This window comes from Gymnoscopelus microlampas, assembly GCF_963454915.1.
Source record: "Gymnoscopelus microlampas genome assembly, chromosome: 1".
NCBI lineage: Eukaryota > Metazoa > Chordata > Actinopteri > Myctophiformes > Myctophidae > Gymnoscopelus > Gymnoscopelus microlampas.
Genome location: NC_139962.1, coordinates 61,601,964 through 61,623,624, shown reverse-complemented (window position 1 = coordinate 61,623,624; position 21,661 = coordinate 61,601,964). Strand labels below are relative to the sequence as shown.

Here is a 21,661-nt window from a genome sequence, read left to right as displayed (position 1 = left end):
CCCCCGTTGATTGCACGGATGGAAGTAGGCACAAATGAAAATTTGTACCTATTTTGCTTTGCTACAGGGGCCTTTAGCCATTGGCCGGAGGGCAAGAGTTCATACACAGAATGGAGTGGATGAGAGCTATCCGCTCTGATCGATGATGCCTTCATAAGCACCTGCCTATCATATATGAGACTTAGACAGCTGAATTTCTCACCCACAATCTTGCTAGCCCCCCTTACAATCCCATTTAGGGCATTTTTCTGTTTAATTCCAAGATTCCCATACCAACAAATGATAGAAAAAGAAATAACAGACTCTACAAAAGCCCTGTAGAACAAAATCATCAAAGTTTTATCCACCTGAAATTTGGCTAGCTTCCGTAGACAGAAGAGGCGCTGTTGGCCTTTCTTACACAGCATTTCAGTGTTTGAGTGAAATTTCAAACGATTGTCGATAATGGTACCGAGATATTTATAAGTGGTTACCAATTCCACTGCTTGGCCATTTATCACACTACTCTCAGTAGCTAGTGCTGAGAGTCTAAAATCAATGCACATATCTTGTGTCTTTGTGACGTTAAGTTGTAAAAATGCCTCATCACACCAGGAAACAAAGTCATCAACAACTGGACCATGGCTGGCCTCATTATCATCCAAAAGACTAATGATAACAGAATCATCAGCAAATTTGAGAATGTGTCTGTTGGCATGTTGACTTCTACAATCATTTGTATACAGGATGTACAGGAGTGGGGAGAGAACACAACCTTGGGGTGAACCTGTGGATGATGTTAGTTCTCCAGACAGATTACCATTCACTCTTAGCCTCTGGGTTCTGTTTGTAAGGAAGTCAAGAACCCAACCTATAATACCTGAGTCTAAGCCAAAGTTGTTAACTAATTTTTCAACTAGTATGTGTGGCTGAATGGTATTAAAGGCTGATGAGAAGTCAACAAAAAGCAGCCTAGCGTGTTTCTTGCTCACTTTCAGATGTTCAAACAGAAGGTTTAATAATGTGATGGTAGCATCAGACACTCCTCTTTTAGCCCTGTATGCAAATTGCATAGGGTCTAGAAGACACTCCGTTTTTGTCAGGAGCTCTTCCTTGACCAGTTTCTCAAATGACTTCATAATAACAGAGGTTAGGGCCACAGGCCTGAAATCATTGAGCGCTTTGGGTCGGGGCCCCTTGGCAACTGGCACCACAATAGATGGCTTCCATAGAGATGGTACCCTCTGCTGGGTAAGAGAAAGCTGAAAAATAAAATTAAAAATAGGGCCTAACTGTTCTGCACAGACAGTGAGCAGACGGCCACCTATATTGTCAGGGCCTGGACTTTTCTTAGGTTTACACCCTTTAAAGCACCGAATCACACTCTGCTCATTAAAGGAGAGATCATGAACCTTGGATGAAGCTAGACCCTTCCTGAGCTCAGAGTGCTCCTGTTTGAAGTCGTGCACATCAAATCGGGTATAGAACTGATTAAAATCCTCTGCTAAAAGCAGATCGGAATTATAGCCACTAAGCTGAATATTAGTTCTACCCTCTTCCTTAAGGCCAACAATCGTTTTCATACTGCTCCATGCGGAGCCCAGATTATTCATCCTGAGCTGATTTTCTATTTTGCCTTTGTATTTCATTTTTCCAGCCCTGATTTCACGTTTGATCTCTTTCTCTATGTTATGCATCTCTATAAGGTTTCCTGCTCTAAATGCTGTTGCCTTTTTGTGCAGTAGCCCTTTAAGAGATTTTGATACCCATGGCTTGCTGTTGGGATATATTTTAACAGTTTTGACAGGGATCACTATTTCTTCACAATAGGATATCCAGCTGCAAGTGACATCAGTAAATTCATCAATGTCATTACATGAGTCTTTAAACATATCCCAGTCGGTGCAATCCAGACAGCCCTGTAGAGACAGACAGGCGTCATCATTCCAGTCCTTAACCCGGATAGTCTGTACTTTTTCCCTTTTCAACACAGAGCGATATGTAGGGATAAGGTGCACACAGTTATGGTCAGACGAACCCAAGGGGTGGAGCGAGATGGACTTGCGTCCTTAATGTTACCATAACACAGATCCAGTATAAGTGTTTACCATAGCAATGTTTGGTCTCTTTTATTTCAGCACAACCTCACCTATATGGCCCAACAATTATTTATTTCACTTTGACCTACTATATCAATGCATTTTACCAGAATCACACAAAATTCACAAAATCGGATTTGAAAAAGTCAGTGTGTGTGCTTGTAAAAAGCACAAACATGTTCAAAAACGTATTTTGAAGCTAGGAAATGTTGAATATAGCTTGCACAATGCGTTTTTGTTCCAAAAAGATAATAGAATAAAAACAAATTCATAATAATACTAACAATAATAATACTAATAATAATAATGAATGTAATAAAATCTAATCAAATAGAATATAATAAACTCATCTTAAAAGTAGTTCCACAGAAGGTTCATATGATGAGATATACTCTCTCTCTCTTTCTTTCTCCTCCCTGTCTTTCTTATATGACAATTTCTCTGTGCAGCTAAAGTCATCCATATCCATGTGGGGGTGACAACCAGCATAATCTCATAACTTCAGATCCCTTATTTGAAGCGTAGAAGAAGAACCACAGGCCCAATGTCTCATTGGGATTGGCTCTTTCATGTCATGTGCTTATGTGTCATGTCCAAAGACAACCGAGTGAAGGTTTAGCCAGATGTGTCATAGGTCTCCATTGAAGCCTACCATCCAATGCGCATGGTCTTCCTGAAACGTTACCCTCTTTTATAGTCCTTGAGGGACTCACGGTGTCGCTGAAACGGGGCAAACACAGAGGCTGTGTGTGTGCGTGTCTCCACCATTCACTTAAATGCTATAGTCCTATAAGGCTTTGGATGCAACGTAGTCCCCCCCCGTAGCCCCCCTTGTGAATAAAAAGGGGGCCCAAAGTTGAACCCTGGGGGACACCTTTACCAATTGAAAAGACCTGGATTTAAAACCATCAGCAACAATAGCTTGAGTTCTACCCGTCAGATTCAATGATCTTGGCTAAACAGTGCACATCTCTAAGGTAAGTGATGGTATGTGATGAATAAAAAATATGGACAAGTGGTGCAGCAATTATATATGCGCTAAGATGCAGTAGATACGGGTTAAGGTCATCTGCACCGTTAGACTTCTTAGTGCATATTTGTGACAGTGCGGTTAAAACTTCTGAGTGTGTTACTGGTCTAAATGAAAAGCATGGAGGGGACAAGTTGAGTGAGTTGTCAGTGACTGAATCCCCATCCTGATCTGATGGCACTAGAATGACAGAATGCCTGTCAAATAGATGGCCAGATAACATAAAATGATTGTTAAAAGCATCACAATCCTACTATCCTACTATAATTCTAGTAACCTCTGTGCGTGCGTTTGGAGTGGTGGTGGTGAAGCTACCCGGTTCTCCCCACTGGCTGGACCAATTGCTCTGATTTTGCACACAGCCATTGACCATTACCATCTGAACTTAACTGTGAAGCCCGTTTTTCAATTTCATCAAATCTCAGCTTCTTATTAGCGTTTTTGTGTCAAAGAATGTCGTCCCATAGCTGCGGCTGCCCAGCTATGGGACAAACTGCCTCCCGGGTTGCCAGATCATGTGCGTATATCCCCCCACGGCTGCGCCGACCGGGTATGGTCTAGTATATCTAATTAACTTAGAACAACCCCACTTTCACTGCTAATCTGTGACGGGAGAAAGGAGGCAGGCCTAGCTTTTAATGATTTTACGAACTTCCAAAAGAACTTTTCCATTTTCTAAAAAGTAACACTTTTGGACATACACAGTGTTCCACCCGACAGCAACAATGTGATATACATGCAATGTATAGAATATCTGCTGTGATCTTACGTTGAGTCTGTTTTGGCTTCAGGAGTTCTGGATCCTCTGCTCCCCCTCTGGACCCAGTGACATCTACTGTGACTTTGGGACATACAGGATGCAAGTCAGAGAGACCACACATGAAGACAAACTATGCCGTGTGTGTGTGTGTGTGTGTGTGTGTGTGTGTGTGTGTGTGTGTGTGTGTGTGTGTGTGTGTGTGTGTGTGTGTGTGTGTGTGTGTGTGTGTGTGTGTGTGTGTGTACATGGACAATTATTTTGTTCTATTTTCAAATGTAACATTTTTTGGATGGGACACAGTGATGTAAATGCCATCTATGAATATCTACATACAGTGATACAGCTCGTTGAGCAGGGATATCATTCCTTTGTCATCTATAGTAGTAGCTGACATAACTGTTTGTCATGACTGGAATACTCATGAGGAAATGATTCCACCCCTGCAATGCACACTAGACGTGTCCATAGGCCTACGCTGCTGTTTAGAAAAATGATAGCCTGACATCAACAACAACGTTTATTAAATCCTGATGTGGTACAGTATGCTGGTTGACCTGATTCATGATAAATGACTGGATAAATGTACACAAATAATGATTCCGAGCCACGTGGTCTTAATAATGCAAATGAAGAGGGACAACAAATTGAACTAAACAGAGCTGTAATCATTATACAAATATCAGTGTTATATTGACATACAAATAAGACAAAGGAACACATTTGAAAATTCCTACAGTGCCTTATCTGTACAGTGACGTGCAGGATGTAAATGTGTATAGGCCAGTCTTCAGCATTGAATAGATGGCATTGTGATGGAATAGAATAGAATAGAATAGAATAGAATAGAATAGAATAGAAGGGAAACTGTATACAACAGTTGCTCTCATCAAGTTAAACAAACTGTTGTGCTGTTGGGGAGAAATATTGTATCTACAAATGGGGTACGCTCATAATTCTGTTGTTTGCTTTTTCATAACTTAATGCCCTACTCATGTCATACTACAGTGTCCCACAACAGTTGCAAATCGTCACCTTGCTAAACTAATGGCCTAAGTATTTTTTTGAGGAAAATTATAGTTTTGCCTAAGTCAGCTCCTCATGACACTGGCCAGCTCTGGTAAAATCGCCCATATCCTAATTGAAAAGGATCATGCTGTTCACTCCCCTTTTTGTGACTTAGGCCAAACAATAGGCCTTTTTTTTGGCTTAAGCCAAATTATTTACTGATTTAGGCAATTTTGTAATTTTTGTTGCTGTTTTTTTTGGCCTAAGTCAGATGTAATCCTATTTAAACCTACTTAAATGTTATGTTACATAACTGACGGACAGTGTTATTTCTATTTAAATAGTCATAATTTGTTATAAACATTTTGGGTGAAATGATTAAAAAATATCATATAGTTTTGTTTTGGATCAGTTTTTTATTGTTCCTGAATAGCTTAAAAAAATGACTTATATTATTATTATTAGTTTAGCAAGGCGACAAAATGGAGCCGGTCTACAAGCTCACAATGCATCGCAGACCTGAGCTTGTAAATTGCTATTTTTATTGCAATGTATAGAATATCAGCTGTGATCTTACATTGAGTCAGTTTTGGCTTCAGGAGTTCTGGATCCTCTGATCCCCACTCCACTCTGTCCTCCATCTGCAGATTTTTGTAAAACATAAATAACATCAGAATGGTCACAATAAAGGGTCCAAAATAGTCTAACTGACTTTTTCCACATTGTTTGAAAACCTTAAACGTAGGGTAAGTGATATTGTTTGGTTAAAACAGTTTGTTTTTGTTAAAAGGTTAAAGCACTATATTGTGATAGTAATCATTGCTATAGTATAGACTATAGAGTGTTTGTTCAGCAACAGGAGTCTCCCTGTCTCTCCAGCTCTTTAATAAACAGAAAATACATTTTAAGGTAGGTGACAACATTTCAGCCAATCAGGAGGGACTACCCATTTATCAAATTATTGTTTATAGTGTTCCAGATCCAATTGTGTCTGCTCATGTCTTTGTGTCATTAATTCCAATTTCAATTGTTTATGAAGTTTCTGTTTGTTAAAGTGATGGAGAGGCATGGAGACTCCTGTTACTGAACAAACACGTACTCTATAGCAATGAGTACTATCTGAATATAAAGCTATCTAACTCATATTTTAACCAAAGAAAACCTTTAACATTTTAACAAAAAGCCCTGTCACAGAACTGAGATCAGGTGTTGTAGCTCTACTTGTCCAATAGATGGCGGTCTTTAACCTCAAATAATGAGGTGGAGTCTTGTACACACACACACAAACCAATGTTGGTTCTTCAGTGGTTGAGGTGCTACATTATAATACAGTGGTTCTCAACCTTTTCAGGCCACGACCCCCCACAACAATCATATTGAACTAGGGACCCCCCACAATAATCATATTTGAACTGGGGACCCCCCCAACCTGACAAGCACTTGGAATTGTAAGAGTTGAGGCCTAACATTTAGTTTGATTCGGTTCCACAGATAAATATTGTGAAAATAGACGATCTACACGCTTGTACTTCGTCTATTTTCACAATGTTTGCCTCTTTCTTATATTATTTGATAATTTGGCCGATGGTTGACTAGTTTTTATAGTACAGTCTTAAATTGTCACTTTACTGTCATCTGGGACCCCCCAAAATCATGTGGGGACCTCTTATGGTTTGCACACCTCTAATGGTTCTATAGCACACCATGCGACAAAGGTGCTGTAGAACCTTTAACCACTTAAACCGTATATCCAGTATACTTTGTTGATTAGTGTCCCTCAGGGGTCTATACTTGGTCCTGTCCTTTTTCCACTCTACACCAAATGTCTTCTCTGACGATAGCCGATCTCCAAGCTCACAACGCGCTGCATTGTGAGCTTGTAGATCGGCTATTTTTTGCCATGTTATTTGCCCCCGGAAAATAAACTGTAGGGTTCATGTGGTTAAAATAGGCGTTATAGCCTACAGCTCCAAAAGAAGTCCCCCTATGATCATGAACAGTTTGTAAATGCATTGCAGTGCATTGTGAAAGAATGAATCATGTCATATACTACTCATACAGTCATATTATACAGTTCTAATATAAACATTATTTCCTGGTACAATTCTTACCTGGCGAATTCAGTTCAACAGATCAACTCAGAGAGGAATCACTACATTCTTGTAGTGAAAAACACTGTGGTGTTCCTGCTGCCTCATTTCCTGGTCTGAACAAATGAGAGAGAGAGAGAGAAATGTTCAAAAACAGTGAGTCGCAGTGAGTTATGTGATGAACATGTGTTTTAAAACATTACATTGCAATAATAATAAAAGACATACAGTATGTCTGTACAGTGATACAAATTAAATTCAGAAAAAGTAATAAAAAAAATAATAAAGAAAGAACAACAATCAAAATGGAAAACCCTCCAAGGACATCATTATGGTGACTTCAGCCCTATGTTCCTTCAGCCCTATGTTCCTTCAGCCCTTATCAGATATGTTTAGCAAGATATCTAAACAATCCATGTGTTTTTGCCAAGAGGGGCATGGCAATGGGCAAGGCATGCTGCAAAAAGTACATTTATGACATCTCAAAAAGATAAGGATGGATGTATGCATAACTTTGTGAGTTTGTCATAGGCTAAGGAAGAACTGGTTAAATTGTATAAGCCAAATAGGCCAAAATCACAAAAAGGCGAGTAACTTCTAAACAAATTCACACAGCACCACCAAAAACTTGGACAGAAATGGTCACGGGCAAGGAACAACTGATTAACTTAATTAAGTTGAAGTTGACCAAATTAGTAGTTGGCCAATAGGGTATAATGGTGGTGTGCATGGCACTGCAACATTTTTTGAGGAGACTGCATTCCTTATGGATGTCTGTGGGCTTCTGAACACATTTAGTGTCTAGTTCTAAATGGTCTCAACATTGTATGACATTGTAAGTCATTATAATATATATATAATATAATATATATATAACTCAATATCTTGTCATAACCACTAACATTTTTGTTAATTATAAAAAAATGATTTGGTGATCACAGTTATCTGAAATTGACGGAACACAAAGCGTGTGTTTATGTGTTTATTATCTCTCTCTCTCTCTCTCTCTCTCTCTCTCTCTCTCTCTCTCTCTCTCTCTCTCTCTCTCTCTCTCTCTCTCTCAATATCATGGTTAGTCGTGGTCAGTATCATGGTCAGTATCATGGTTAGCATCATGTCAGTATCATGGTCAGTATCAGTATCAGGGTCAGTATCAGGGTCAGTATCATGGTCAGCATCATGGTCATTGTCAGTATCATGCCAGTATCATGGTCAGTATCATGGTTAGCATCATGTCAGTATCATGGTCAGTATCAGGGTCAGTATCATGGTCAGTATCATGGTTAGCATCATGTCAGTATCATGGTCAGTATCAGGGTCAGTATAATGGTCAGTATCATGGTCAGTATCATGGTCAGCATCATGGTCAGTATCATGGTCAGCATCATGTCAGTATCATGGTCAGTATCATGGTCAGCATTATGTAAGTATCATGGTCAGTATCAGGGTCAGTATCATGGTCAGCATCATATCAGCATCATGGTCAGTGTCATGGTCAGTATCATGGTCAGCATCATGGTCAGCATCATGTCAGTATCATGGTCAGCATCATGTCAGTATCAGGGTCAGTATCATGGTCAGCATCATGTCAGTATCATGGTCAGTATCATGTCAGTATCATGGTCAGCATCATGTCAGTATCATGGTCAGCATCATGGTCAGCATCATGTCAGTATCATGGTCAGTATCATGGTCAGCATCATGTCAGTATCATGGTCAGCATCATGTCAGTATCATGGTCAGCATCATGTCAGTATCATGGTCAGCATCATGTCAGTATCAGGGTCAGTATCATGGTCAGCATCATGTCAGTATCATGTCAGTATCAGGGTCAGCATCAGGGTCAGTATCATGGTCAGCATCATGTCAGTATCATGGTCAGTATCATGGTCAGCATCATGTCAGTATCATGGTCAGCATCATGGTCAGCATCATGTCAGTATCAGGGTCAGTATCATGGTCAGCATCATGTCAGTATCATGGTCAGTATCATGGTCAGCATCATGTCAGTATCATGGTCAGTATCATGGTCAGCATCATGTCAGCATCATGGTCAGTATCATGGTCAGCATCATGTCAGTATCATGGTCAGTATCATGTCAGTATCATGGTCAGTATCATGGTCAGCATCATGTCAGTATCATGGTCAGTATCATGGTCAGCATTATGTCAGTATCATGGTCAGCATCATGTCAGTATCATGGTCAGTATCATGATCAGCATCATGTCAGTATCATGGTCAGTGTCATGGTAAGTATCATGTCAGTAATATTATGCCAATATCAGGAGTGGTTATTTGCTTCAGTCATCAAAACAATTTCTATAAGTTTAGGTTAGTGTAATGGATTAAATAAAATAATTTACCCATTATTTTCCTATGACTGATAAAAGTATTAAACTCCCTGTTAAAATGCATCAGAATACAGGAAATGACATCTACTGTGTTAAAAAGTTTCGGGGGGGAGGGACCTCCCGCCAAACGTGTAAGACTATATATTAAAGACGGGGTGCCGTGATTTTCAGTCCCCCCCCCCCCCCCCCTAAAACATAATCATCAGGTATTATGGTTATACTAGTAGGAAGATTTGTTTCAAAAAAGTGTACAGAAAGTGTTACAACGTATGTTTTTATGTGGACACGCCTCCAGTTCATTAAGTATACCTGGTTCTCACCTTAGCACCTCCTCCACCACCTTAGCACCACTCACCTGTCCTAGTCCCTTCTCCTCCTCATGCCCACACCTGTTGTGTTATGATAATGAGGGGGAGGGTATAATTTTACTGTGTCAATAAAGTGCTGTTTTTCTATTGGCACGTTTGACCCTCAAGGTTTCAGCCAGGAAGAAACTTAAAATAGTCAGAGAAGACATAAAACACCATAAAAACACCACAGGGGGCTTAATGAAGTTCTATCAACCTCATAGACACATGAAAAACAGAAAAAGTGCAAAACCATGGCACCACCTCTTTAAGGCCGGGTCAATAATGCATTATAACCACATTTATAATGCATTATAATGCACGTATAAGGCCTTATTACACTTTTCATAATCATGCATAACAACTTATAAAAATGTTTATTAAGTATTATAATGTATAATAATACAATGTATTAGTCTCGGTCATAATCCATTATAAACTCAGTGTAACAACACATTAAAACTACCAGGTAACATTTGACTATAATGCATTATAATCACATTTATAATGCTTTGGATTATAATGGATTATAATGCACATAATATAATGCTTCATAACACTCGTTATAAATGTTTGTAATTATGCATACATACATACAACAACTTATAACAAATACACTTTATAACTTACTAAGTTATGGTAGTTATAATGTGCTGTTCCACTCAGCTCATAATGCATTATGACCAGCACTTAAATTGCGTTATAAAGTTGTCATACATGATTATAAACATTTATAACAAGTATTATAATTCCATATAAGCGCATTATAATGAATTATAAGTGTGATTATAATGCATCATAGCATTTTTTAAGTGTGTGCGTGTGTGTATGTGTGGGGGGGGTAGTCTACCTGTGGGGGATACCTTGGGGAGCACGGGGCAACCCAACAGGTGACCCCAACAGCACATTATGGAGGGGTCATATGTGATGCTGAAGGAACATAGCGCTGAGGGTACATAGGGTCTAATTTGGGATGAGGGGAACATAGGGCCTAATTTGGATTTTAAAAAAAAAATAGGGATTGAGGGAACATAGGGCTGAGGGAACATAGGCATGACCCCATAGAAACAAGCCCCAAATAATCAACTAGCCTACTGTACACTTAAGAAACAAGCAGTGGTGGAAAATGTACTCAAATGTTTTACTTAAGTAAAAGTATCAATACTGCAACCCCTTCAGAACTGTAGCTGGCACAGTGACAGAGTTAGTGTGGCTGTGTCCAGTGTTGCCATGTCTGCTTATTATAAGGGACTTTGGGCTTGTTTTTCTGTAAAGTCTCTTTTAAATATTGGTAGTTGCGAGTTGCGTTTTTTTGGGCTTGTTTCTAAAGTGTAGTTGTTTGTTTTTGTTTCATAATGTTGTTTAAACTGTTCTCAAACATTTTCATGTCATCATAGACCCCCAAATCCGTAACCCTCATATGAAAATATTTTGTGCCAGGGAGCCCCGTACCAGATTTGCGTCCTATCTTGTATTTATGTTTAATCTTCCAAATATTTCACATTTTATTTCAAGATTATACTTTTTTAATAGCAGCTCTACAAGCTCACAACCCGTCACATTTCAACGTGTTGTGAGGTTGTAGATCAGCTATTTTTAAATAGCCGAGGTTTAAAGTGCTCATTCTTTTGGGCTTGTTTTCATAAACCATAGACCTTGCTTATTTCTCTCACAAAAGCTGGCAACAGCGAAGTCACCTTCCTTCTGTCAATGAAGTGTAGAGCAGTGTGAATTTTGTCGACTAAAAAATGATGATGAAAAATGTTTGTTCACGGAAACTAAACTAAAACTAAATATAAACAAAGCTACGGTGACTAAAAACTATATGACTAAATATATTGACAGTGTTGTCAACAAATAAAAGCTAGACTAAAGGTTAGGGAGGGACTAGTGGAGAAGAGATCCAGTAGAACTAAAAAGTCATTTTATGCTCGGGTGTCACGCTCCGAAAATAGCAGATCTACAAGCTCGCAACGTGTCTACGATGCATTGTGTGCTTGTAGATCTGCTATTCTCAGCATTATAAATCAGGCATTATGACGCCATCTGTCGACTAATCAACTGTAGATCTAGTCGACTAAAATCTTATATTTAGTCGACTAAAATCTTATATTTAGTCAACTAAAACATTCCAGATGACTAAAATATGACTACAACTAAATGGAATTGTATTCAAAAGACTATGTCTACAACTAGGCTACATAAATCGTTGCAGCCCCCACCCCCCTCGACTAATATAGCATATATTTGATGATTCTGAGGTTGTCATAAGTTGTAAAGAGTGTGATATCAAATATTTTATTTTGTCCTGCCCTGACTTCTGTACTGGACTGTTTGAAGTCTCTATGTGCTTGGTGGAGAGACCTTAATTAAATGTAGGCTATTATTGACCTTAGGGTTTTCCCGATCCCATCACGTGATCGGAGATCGGAGCCGATCACGTGATTTTCGAAAAGATCAGGATATTTTTTTCTTAATGAAATATTGTTTTTAATATAAAATATTTGTAGCCTATAATGTTATTTAGTGTTAACACGTGTGTGCATACACTTCTCCCATAGGCCTATATAGAAAGTAGTTGCTCCCTCCTACCTGCACATTATATGTGCATACAGAGTTGATGTCTTGTTCTCTATCCAGCTGTAGCTCGTTAAAGCTTGTTAAAGTACACTGAGCAACAGAAGAGAAAGTGTAACATTTTAAGTCCTATACACTGTATAGAGGTTAAAATAAGCCAAAACAACAGGCCACTGGCCATTAGCCAGAATCAGTGTTGCCAGATTTTGCGAAAGAAACAAGCAACCAGGTATATGAAAATAAGCCACTAGGGCAGTTCAGTCAAACGTTATTGTCTAATTTTGTTTTAGAGCAGTGATTCTATAACATTGGCATGCAAAGGACCCCCAGTATTTACAAGCTACTTTACTGAAAAACAAGCCCAAAGTCGCTTATAATAAACAGATTTGGCAATACTGGCCTGAATGGCTCAGTGCAGCCACAAACACAACACAAACGCTCTCTCTCCTCCTCTGAATAATTGTGCCTACTAATTCAATATTGCTATTGAATTAGTAATTCTACTGATATAGGCTATTAAGGCTAGCAGTGACATAAGGTAGTGTTTTTCCTTCTGAAATAATTGAAAAGCGACAGACTAGACATAAGGTACATTTCTCAACTTTAAATCAATGAAATGCAGACATAAATAATGCTAGTGTCTGAATGGGAAAACTTTATTTCTTTATTTTGGCCATGTCGAAATAAGAAAATAATTTTGCATTATTCTGCACTTAATTTGTTTACATGGTTGTGTTGTGGTGCACCACTGAATAAGCTTTAATATTTACATTTTGTTTTGATACAATGCTGCACTAACTTGTGATAAGTGAAAAAAAGAAGCTAAATTCATGTTGGCTACTGTCATTTAAATACAAAAATAACCTTAAGGGACAACTTGAATACGTTTTTTAATACGGGACAACCCTAATTGTTCTCATTGAATATCACTGACACCCCCTATAAACTAACATTTACACCAAGTTGTTACAATCCATTCATTAGTTAAAGCAGGTGTTTACATGTGTGATTTTTCACTGTGGGTGCTTTTATTTGCTTTGCCCTGCTGTCAGTGTAATCTGAGCCATCAGTGTTCATAACCCCCAGGCTCTAGGCTCAGGGACTGGATAGGTCTGTTTCACAGTTATGTGTGTTTGTGCCTCAACACGATGAGAATAAGGCGTGGGCAGTGGACAACTTGAGGCTTCAAAGTTACTAGAGACTATTTTCTACAGCTATTAATTATATTGTCATAAACGATCAGTTCTGCAACAAAAATATACAGAGCTACTGTAGATAGTCACTAAAATAGACACTAAATGAGGAACAAACTCAGTAGAGATTCTACTAGAAGTTGGATCTGCACTTTCAGAGTGTTTCCTGTAAATGGTTTGTTACCAGTAGAGAGAGAGAGAGAGAGAGAGAGAGAGAGAGAGAGAGAGAGAGAGAGAGAGAGAGAGAGAGAGAGAGAGAGAGAGAGAGAGAGAGAGAGAGGTGAGTGAGTGTGAGTGTGTGTGTGTGTGTGTGTGTGTGTGTGTGTGTGTGTGTGTGTGTGTGTGTGTGTGTGTGTGTGTGTGTGTGTGTGTGCGTGTGTGTGAGTGAGGGGTCATCAACATGGACAAACATGTCCGTGGCAAGACATGTCTATGGCCGTGGCACATTTTCTATTTTGAAAAAAAAAATCTAGATATAGCCTATATATTTTCTTCATTATAATGTAGAAACATAGAAATGCGTTTGAGACATGCTCATTACATGAGTTGCAGGAGATTTTCAGTAGGCCTATTGCACATGGTACCTGCACACACAATTGCATCAGGTGAAGACAACAAGATAGCTAAAGGAAATGATTGCTAATAGCTGCCTCAATTCTGTGAAAATAGCTAAATGTGCTTAAAAAAAAAATAACAATTTAGTAACTTTCAAGTGCTTTGACTTAAATTAGTTAATTTTTACCGACTTTGATGACTTTAAAGTATTTTTACTAATTTCAAGTATATTTACTCAGTTTAGGAACTTTAAAGTATTTGTACTCATATTTAAGTATTTTACTCATGTCAAATGTGTGTGTGTGTGTGTGTGTGTGTGTGTGTGTGTGTGTGTGTGTGTGTGTGTGTGTGTGTGTGTGTGTGTGTGTGTGTGTGTGTGTGTGTGTGTGTGTGTGTGTGTGTGTGTGTGTGTTGCACTCCTGTTTGTGTATAATTAGTGTAACTGGTTGCATCTTTGTGTTGCAATCAGCCACAGCTGTTGACGCCAGACACAAACATGTTGAGGCCATCCGCAAACATACACACAAATTCAGTCCTTGGAGTGGCTAGCACCACTCAAAAAAGGTGATATTACCAAAATCACATAGGCCTAGCCCTAAATATATAATATGTATATATAATAATGGACTCCTGAAGTGCCTGCCATATTGTCTCTATTCCAGAGCGCTACACATTTTAAAACAAGCCACTTATCAAACAAATTTAAAAAATATTATTTGTGGGGGGAAAGCCGATCTACAAGCTGGATTATTATTATCCAAATCAATCAATCACAACACATCACAGCATGTTGTGAGCTTGTAGATCAGTCATTTTCTTATTGTTTTAGCCTATGACATGCCCAAATTTGGGATGTCAGGGTTAAAGTGGTAGCTATACTTTCGGCAACCTGGAGACTGCACTGTATACTGGCAGGTAGCAGTCCTGAGACAGGCATTCAATTTGGCATGGTCCAAGTACATCCCATTTTTGGGATTTCAATAATTGACAACTATAATAACACTCCACAATCATAATCCATGGAAACCCTCCATCCACAGCCGGAACACCTCTAACCTAAAAGTTAGCTCACGTCTGATCAAAGTTGTGCCTTCACATTCAAATCCTGGCATGCCCTTCATTAATCACTCATCATATACATATCTTTTTTGTCTCTCAAGTTTCCTTGTTCCAGTGTTCCATTGGCATTTTATCCTTGACGTTTCCGTGAGAAGCATGAAGCATAATTATTATGTCTAATAAATCAAAACAAATCAAGTGTATTATTATTATCCAAAATAATTAGGATTTTTTGGGGGGGTAATTTTGTTTTTGTTTTGGACTTGGCGGGCCGCCGGATTTAGATGGTTAAAGGGCCGGCCCCCGGGCCGTATGTTGCCCATGTGTGTTATAGGTGAAAACGTTTCCACCTAAAAGGTGAAAGGGTGATCACCTAAAATGAAAACATGCAGCCACCTTAAAAGTGACAGCATGTGTGGCTTGCAACAAAAAAGGAAGAGAGGGAGAAAGTGAAACAGAGAAATGATTCTTTTTTAGACGGGTGACAAACCCGTCTCTACACACAGCTTTGAGGAGTTTGGCCTTAGCCCCGCCCCCCTATACAATGTTTGGAGAGTGCACGCCCACAATTCAACGTCAGAGACAGAGAACTGCATTTCAAGCAGAGACACAGACACAGACAGACCCAGGGGCTGTCCTGTTCCAAAAGCCCATGTTATAACCTGCCATGATGAATGTCCAACAATAAAACACTACAAGTGTTAGTTTTCTTATAAAGTGCTTCTAAATCACTCCACTATGTTTGTGTCAACGTAATCCTTGTAGTTTGTGGTGTTTAACAGGGTTCCCGCGGGTCCTTAAAAAGTCTTAAATTGTCTCTAAAATATATCGGGAATTTAAGGTCTTAATTTGTCTTAAATTTGACCGTAGGTATTAAATTTGAAGATTATGTTTTTAAGGCTCATGGGAAAATGAAAGCCAAAAACATCTGTGTGTATTCTAGTGTTGAATTTTCCATAAAGATATATCAGTACGCTCCTCCATCTCTCCCACTGTGTTGAGAGCGGTTGAGAGACACACACATTTTATTTTTATTTTTTTATTTAACCTTTATTTAACCAGTAAAACACATTGAGACAGAGTCTCTTTTACAAGTGGGAACTGGCCAAGGGGCAGATTAAAAAATTCACATCTCTGCAAAAACAAACATACAAATCAGTACAACAATAATATTAATACATCCATGACTCCCAGGAACCTTAAAAACAAATCTCCTAGTGAAACTAATTAATTACTCAGCTCAACCAAGTCGGTTAACCTACCAGCAAGTTAATCCAAGATTATTACATGTAGCAATTCATAGAATTTTACCCACATGTACAATGACATAGTGTTTCTTTTTTTTTTTTTTTAGACATCCAAACAATTACAGGAATGAGCAAGTTTCTCAACAATGAAACTTTTAAACATTCGCAAAGAGATAAGTGTGGCAAGTTTGAAACTCTTTTGGAGGTCATTCCAAGCCCATGGACCATAAAAAGCAAGGCATTTTTTGCCCACCTCAGATGAGAAAGTCGGTACTACACAACGTATCCATGCATTAGATCTGAGATTGAGGCCATTCTTTACCACCTCGAATTTTGAGGAGATATAAGAGGGGAGAATTCCACCCAAGATTGCCTTATAGATGAAAGTGTACCAATGCTGCTGCCTACGGGCACCTAAGGAGAACCAGCCGACTGCTGCATACAGAGTACAATGATGAGTCCTAAAGGGTAAATGAGTTACAAATCTCAGTGCCGAATGGTACAAAGGATCCAAACTGGCCAATGTAGTAGGACAAGCAAACCTATAGATGGCATCACCATAATCTAGCTGGGACAAGAACAGACCGGCAACCAGTTTTTGGCGAGCAGCTCGGGCAAAGCATGCCTTCAATCTATAGAAGAAACCTATAGTAAATTTCAATTTCTTGCTCAGAGCATCTACATGCAATTTGAAGTTTAAATGCTTGTCAAGCCAGAACCCAAGATATTTATAATTATCCACCCACTCAATGGATGTACCGTCCAGAGTGGTGATACTTAAAGGGGCAGGAGAAGCACGTGGCGTAAACAGGATGGCCTTAGTTTTCTTTCCATTTAGTAGCAGTTTACTTTTGTGTAATTCCTGCTGCAAGGCAATGAAATCAATAGACAACTTTGCTACAGCCAATTCCATGGTTGGCGCACATGTATACAGAACCGTGTCATCAGCATACATATGATACCTAGAGTGCTGTGATTGATTACAAATATTGTTTATGTATATAAGAAAAAGTAAGGGACCTAAAATGGAGCCCTGGGGAACTCCCTTTTCCATGGCTACAGGCTCAGACACAATATCTCCCATTTTGACGCATTGTGTTCGGCCAACCAAGTAGCTCTTAAACCAATGTGTCACCTTATGACTCATACCTATGTTAGAGAGTCTGTTAAGCAAGATCGAGTGATGGACAGTGTCAAATGCCTTTGTTAGGTCAATAAATAGAGCAGTGCAGACAAGTTTGTCTTCCCAGGCATCCTTGATATCATCCATTACATTTAGGCATGCCGTGACCGTACTATGTTTTGCTCTAAAACCAGATTGCATAGAATTTAAAATCACATGCGCTTCCAAGAAGTGTTTTACTTGCACTGATACCTGAGCTTCAAGAATCTTTGATAAGGCAGAAAGATTTGAAATTGGCCTATAATTGTTTACATCAAGGGGGTCACCAGCCTTGAGGAGGGGTGAGACATACGCTTGCTTCCATTTAGCCGGTATGTTTTGAGATACTAGAGAAAGGTTGAAAATGTCAGTTAACGGTTCCGCTATAACTGACGCCGCTATTTTTAACAAATAGGGGTCAAGGCCATCAGGACCGGGAGACTTTTTTGGGTCTAGAGAGGTCAGTGCAAGTAGGACATCAGAAACAGCTATGGCAGAAAAGTTAAAATCAGAATAAGCATTTGGAACAGTAGATGAGGATGCATCCTCTTCTGAACCTTGCTGTGAGGAGGATGCATTTTCATCATCAAAAATATGTCCAGCCCGTTTAAAATGGTCATTAAAAGCGTTTGCCATCACTTTTTTGTCGCAAACCACAGAATCCCCCACCCGCAACTTTGGGGGGGGTCCGGTATTTCCCCTCTGCTGGAGCAGCTTAACTGCTTTCCAGAAATTGGCGTGATTACTGGATGTGTCTGAGGTGAGAGTTAGATAATACTCTGCTTTCAGTTTTTTAGTGAGAGCACTACATTTATTTCTTAAGATTCGAAAGAGAAGCCAGTCATTTGTGGCCTTTGTCTTTCTGGCCAATGCCCATTTCTTGTTTCTGTCAAAAATCAGGTCACCTAGGGTCCTAGAGAACCAGGGATTCAATCTATTTTTGATTTGGACCTTCTTTAGGGGAGCATGTTTGTTTGCCACAAAAGAGAAAAGATCAAGAAAATAAGAAAAGGACTCATCTACTGAAGGTATTAATGAGACGTGGGACCAATCTAATTGTGCTAGGTCATGCAAGAAGGCTTGTTCTGAAAAGTGTTTGAAACAACGTCTGACTACATGCAATTTGAAGTTTAAATGCTTGTCAAGCCAGAACCCAAGATATTTATAATTATCCACCCACTCAATGGATGTATCGTCCAGAGTGGTGATACTTAAAGGGGCAGGAGAAGCACGTGGCGTAAACAGGATGGCCTTAGTTTTCTTTCCATTTAGTAGCAGTTTACTTTTGTGTAATTCCTGCTGCAAGGCAATGAAATCAATAGACAACTTTGCTACAGCCAATTCCATGGTTGGCGCACATGTATACAGAACCGTGTCATCAGCATACATATGATACCTAGAGTGCTGTGATTGATTACAAATATTGTTTATGTATATAAGAAAAAGTAAGGGACCTAAAATGGAGCCCTGGGGAACTCCCTTTTCCATGGCTACAGGCTCAGACACAATATCTCCCATTTTGACGCATTGTGTTCGGCCAACCAAGTAGCTCTTAAACCAATGTGTCACCTTATGACTCATACCTATGTTAGAGAGTCTGTTAAGCAAGATCGAGTGATGGACAGTGTCAAATGCCTTTGTTAGGTCAATAAATAGAGCAGTGCAGACACGTTTGTCTTCCCAGGCATCCTTGATATCATCCATTACATTTAGGCATGCCGTGACCGTACTATGTTTTGCTCTAAAACCAGATTGCATAGAATTTAAAATCACATGCGCTTCCAAGAAGTGTTTTACTTGCACTGATACCTGAGCTTCAAGAATCTTTGATAAGGCAGAAAGATTTGAAATTGGCCTATAATTGTTTACATCAAGGGGGTCACCAGCCTTGAGGAGGGGTGAGACATACGCTTGCTTCCATTTAGCCGGTATGTTTTGAGATACTAGAGAAAGGTTGAAAATGTCAGTTAACGGTTCCGCTATAACTGACGCCGCTATTTTTAACAAATAGGGGTCAAGGCCATCAGGACCGGGAGACTTTTTTGGGTCTAGAGAGGTCAGTGCAAGTAGGACATCAGAAACAGCTATGGCAGAAAAGTTAAAATCAGAATAAGCATTTGGAACAGTAGATGAGGATGCATCCTCTTCTGAACCTTGCTGGGAGGAGGATGCATTTTCATCATCAAAAATATGTCCAGCCCGTTTAAAATGGTCATTAAAAGCGTTTGCCATCACTTTTTTGTCGCAAACCACAGAATCCCCCACCCGCAACTTTGGGGGGGGTCCGGTATTTCCCCTTTGCTGGAGCAGCTTAACTGCTTTCCAGAAATTGGCGTGATTACTGGATGTGTCTGAGGTGAGAGTTAGATAATACTCTGCTTTCAGTTTTTTAGTGAGAGCACTACATTTATTTCTTAAGATTCGAAAGAGAAGCCAGTCATTTGTGGCCTTTGTCTTTCTGGCCAATGCCCATTTCTTGTTTCTGTCAAAAATCAGGTCACCTAGGGTCCTAGAGAACCAGGGATTCAATCTATTTTTGATTTGGACCTTCTTTAGGGGAGCATGTTTGTTTGCCACAAAAGAGAAAAGATCAAGAAAATAAGAAAAGGACTCATCTACTGAAGGTATTAATGAGACGTGGGACCAATCTAATTGTGCTAGGTCATGCAAGAAGGCTTGTTCTGAAAAGTGTTTGAAACAACGTCTGACTACAGTTAGCCCAGTTGATTTAGGCATTTTAGTGCTTCTCACACATGCAATGGCACAATGGTCACTAACATCATTAGCAAAAACCCCTACTGAAACATATTTATGCACAGCATTTGTCAGAATGATGTCAATCAAAGTGTTACTGTCAGGTCTAGTAGGGCTGTGGATAATCTGGCTCAAATTGAGGGAGTCACATTGCTGTTTGAAACAAGTAGATTTATCACTATTCCAGTCCCAATTTAGATCACCCAATAGGACAAGTTCCGTGTGTGTATACTTGGAAACTAAATCTATTAGGTTTACCAGAGTTTCTGATACAGCTGAAGGTGGCCTGTACACACAAATGATGGTGAGCGGATCGTTTGCCACCTTTATCTGCACTGCTAGAAATTCAAATTGCCGTGGGATAGTCACGGTTTCAAGTACCGTCCCTTGGAACCTGTTTGATATGTAAAGTGCTACCCCTCCACATCGGCCTTTACGATCAGATCTAAACAGATTGAACCCAGCAACCTGCACATCTGGAGTGGTTGATTTTATCCAAGTCTCTGAGAGAGCCACCACGTCAGGTTTGGCAACATTAAACCAATTGCTGAGTGTATCTTGTTTAGGCACTAGACTCCTAACATTGAAATGCAGGAAACCAAGACCATTTCTACAACTGAAATCATGTGGAGTGGGCAAAACAGGTAGATTTTCAGGGAGTGAAGCAGAAACTGGGCCAGGATTTACATGAACATTGCCTGAAATGAACAACATCATTAGAATCCATAGCCTAGTGGTCATTCTTTTGAGCATCCATTTTGAGCTATAGATTTTAGCAGAGGAAGAAGAGAGCCCGTTGCACTGGGGACCATTTAGATACCCGAAAGCTATTGTTTCCAATACCAGTAAAGCACACGGGAGAACTTGTTTCGAAGGGTCCAATTTGCAGAGTCCTCGAGGCTGAGAAACGGTCAACTGATCCGACGTAACATGTTCATTTAACTCAAAACGAAACGTGCCTGGCTTACCAAGGCCTCTTTGCGGTTTGTTGACAGTCATTCCCACCATTAACAGCATGATGCTGTATACAGCCCTGTACAACATGGTTATGCAGATTCAGGCAAGCAAGAAAGAAAGAGAAGAAACAATAATAATATGGAAATATAAAAATAAACAATCCGAAGATTGTATTACCAGTATGCTGTCCGATTAGCACGCTGAAAGTCTTGTCCTCCTAAGAAGCAGGGGAGATGCAGAGGAAAATCACTGTCTTCACAACTGCCGGCAATCCAAACAACTCCAGTGAACAACTAGCTTCAGGAGACCGGTAGCTTACTAGCTTAAAACGCCGGTAGCATTGCTAGCTATATGGCTCGCAGGCAGGCAGGCCAGCAGGATGATGAGCCGTCCAGCCGAGAGAAGCAGGAGAAGTCGCCGCCACACTGCAGGCCCCGAGGAGTGGGGGGATACTGCGGCGGTCGCCGCCGCCGAGTAGGCCCCGAGGAGCGGGGG

General features: G+C 39.8%; 1 protein-coding gene across 1 annotated transcript in view; it reads right to left on the bottom strand.

Moving 5' to 3' along the window:
• The window catches only part of LOC311051985 (uncharacterized protein), a 156,567-nt gene that overhangs the window by 131,840 nt on the left and 3,066 nt on the right, over positions 1–21,661 (bottom strand). Inside the window, exons 2-4 of the mRNA XM_084066730.1 lie at positions 6,985–7,079; positions 5,451–5,514; positions 3,878–3,949 (exon numbers count right to left, since the gene is read on the bottom strand). Of these exons, the coding sequence (XP_083922856.1) occupies positions 3,878–3,949; positions 5,451–5,514 (136 nt within the window). The 5' untranslated portion in view covers positions 6,985–7,079. The remainder of the gene's footprint in view (positions 1–3,877; positions 3,950–5,450; positions 5,515–6,984; positions 7,080–21,661) is intronic.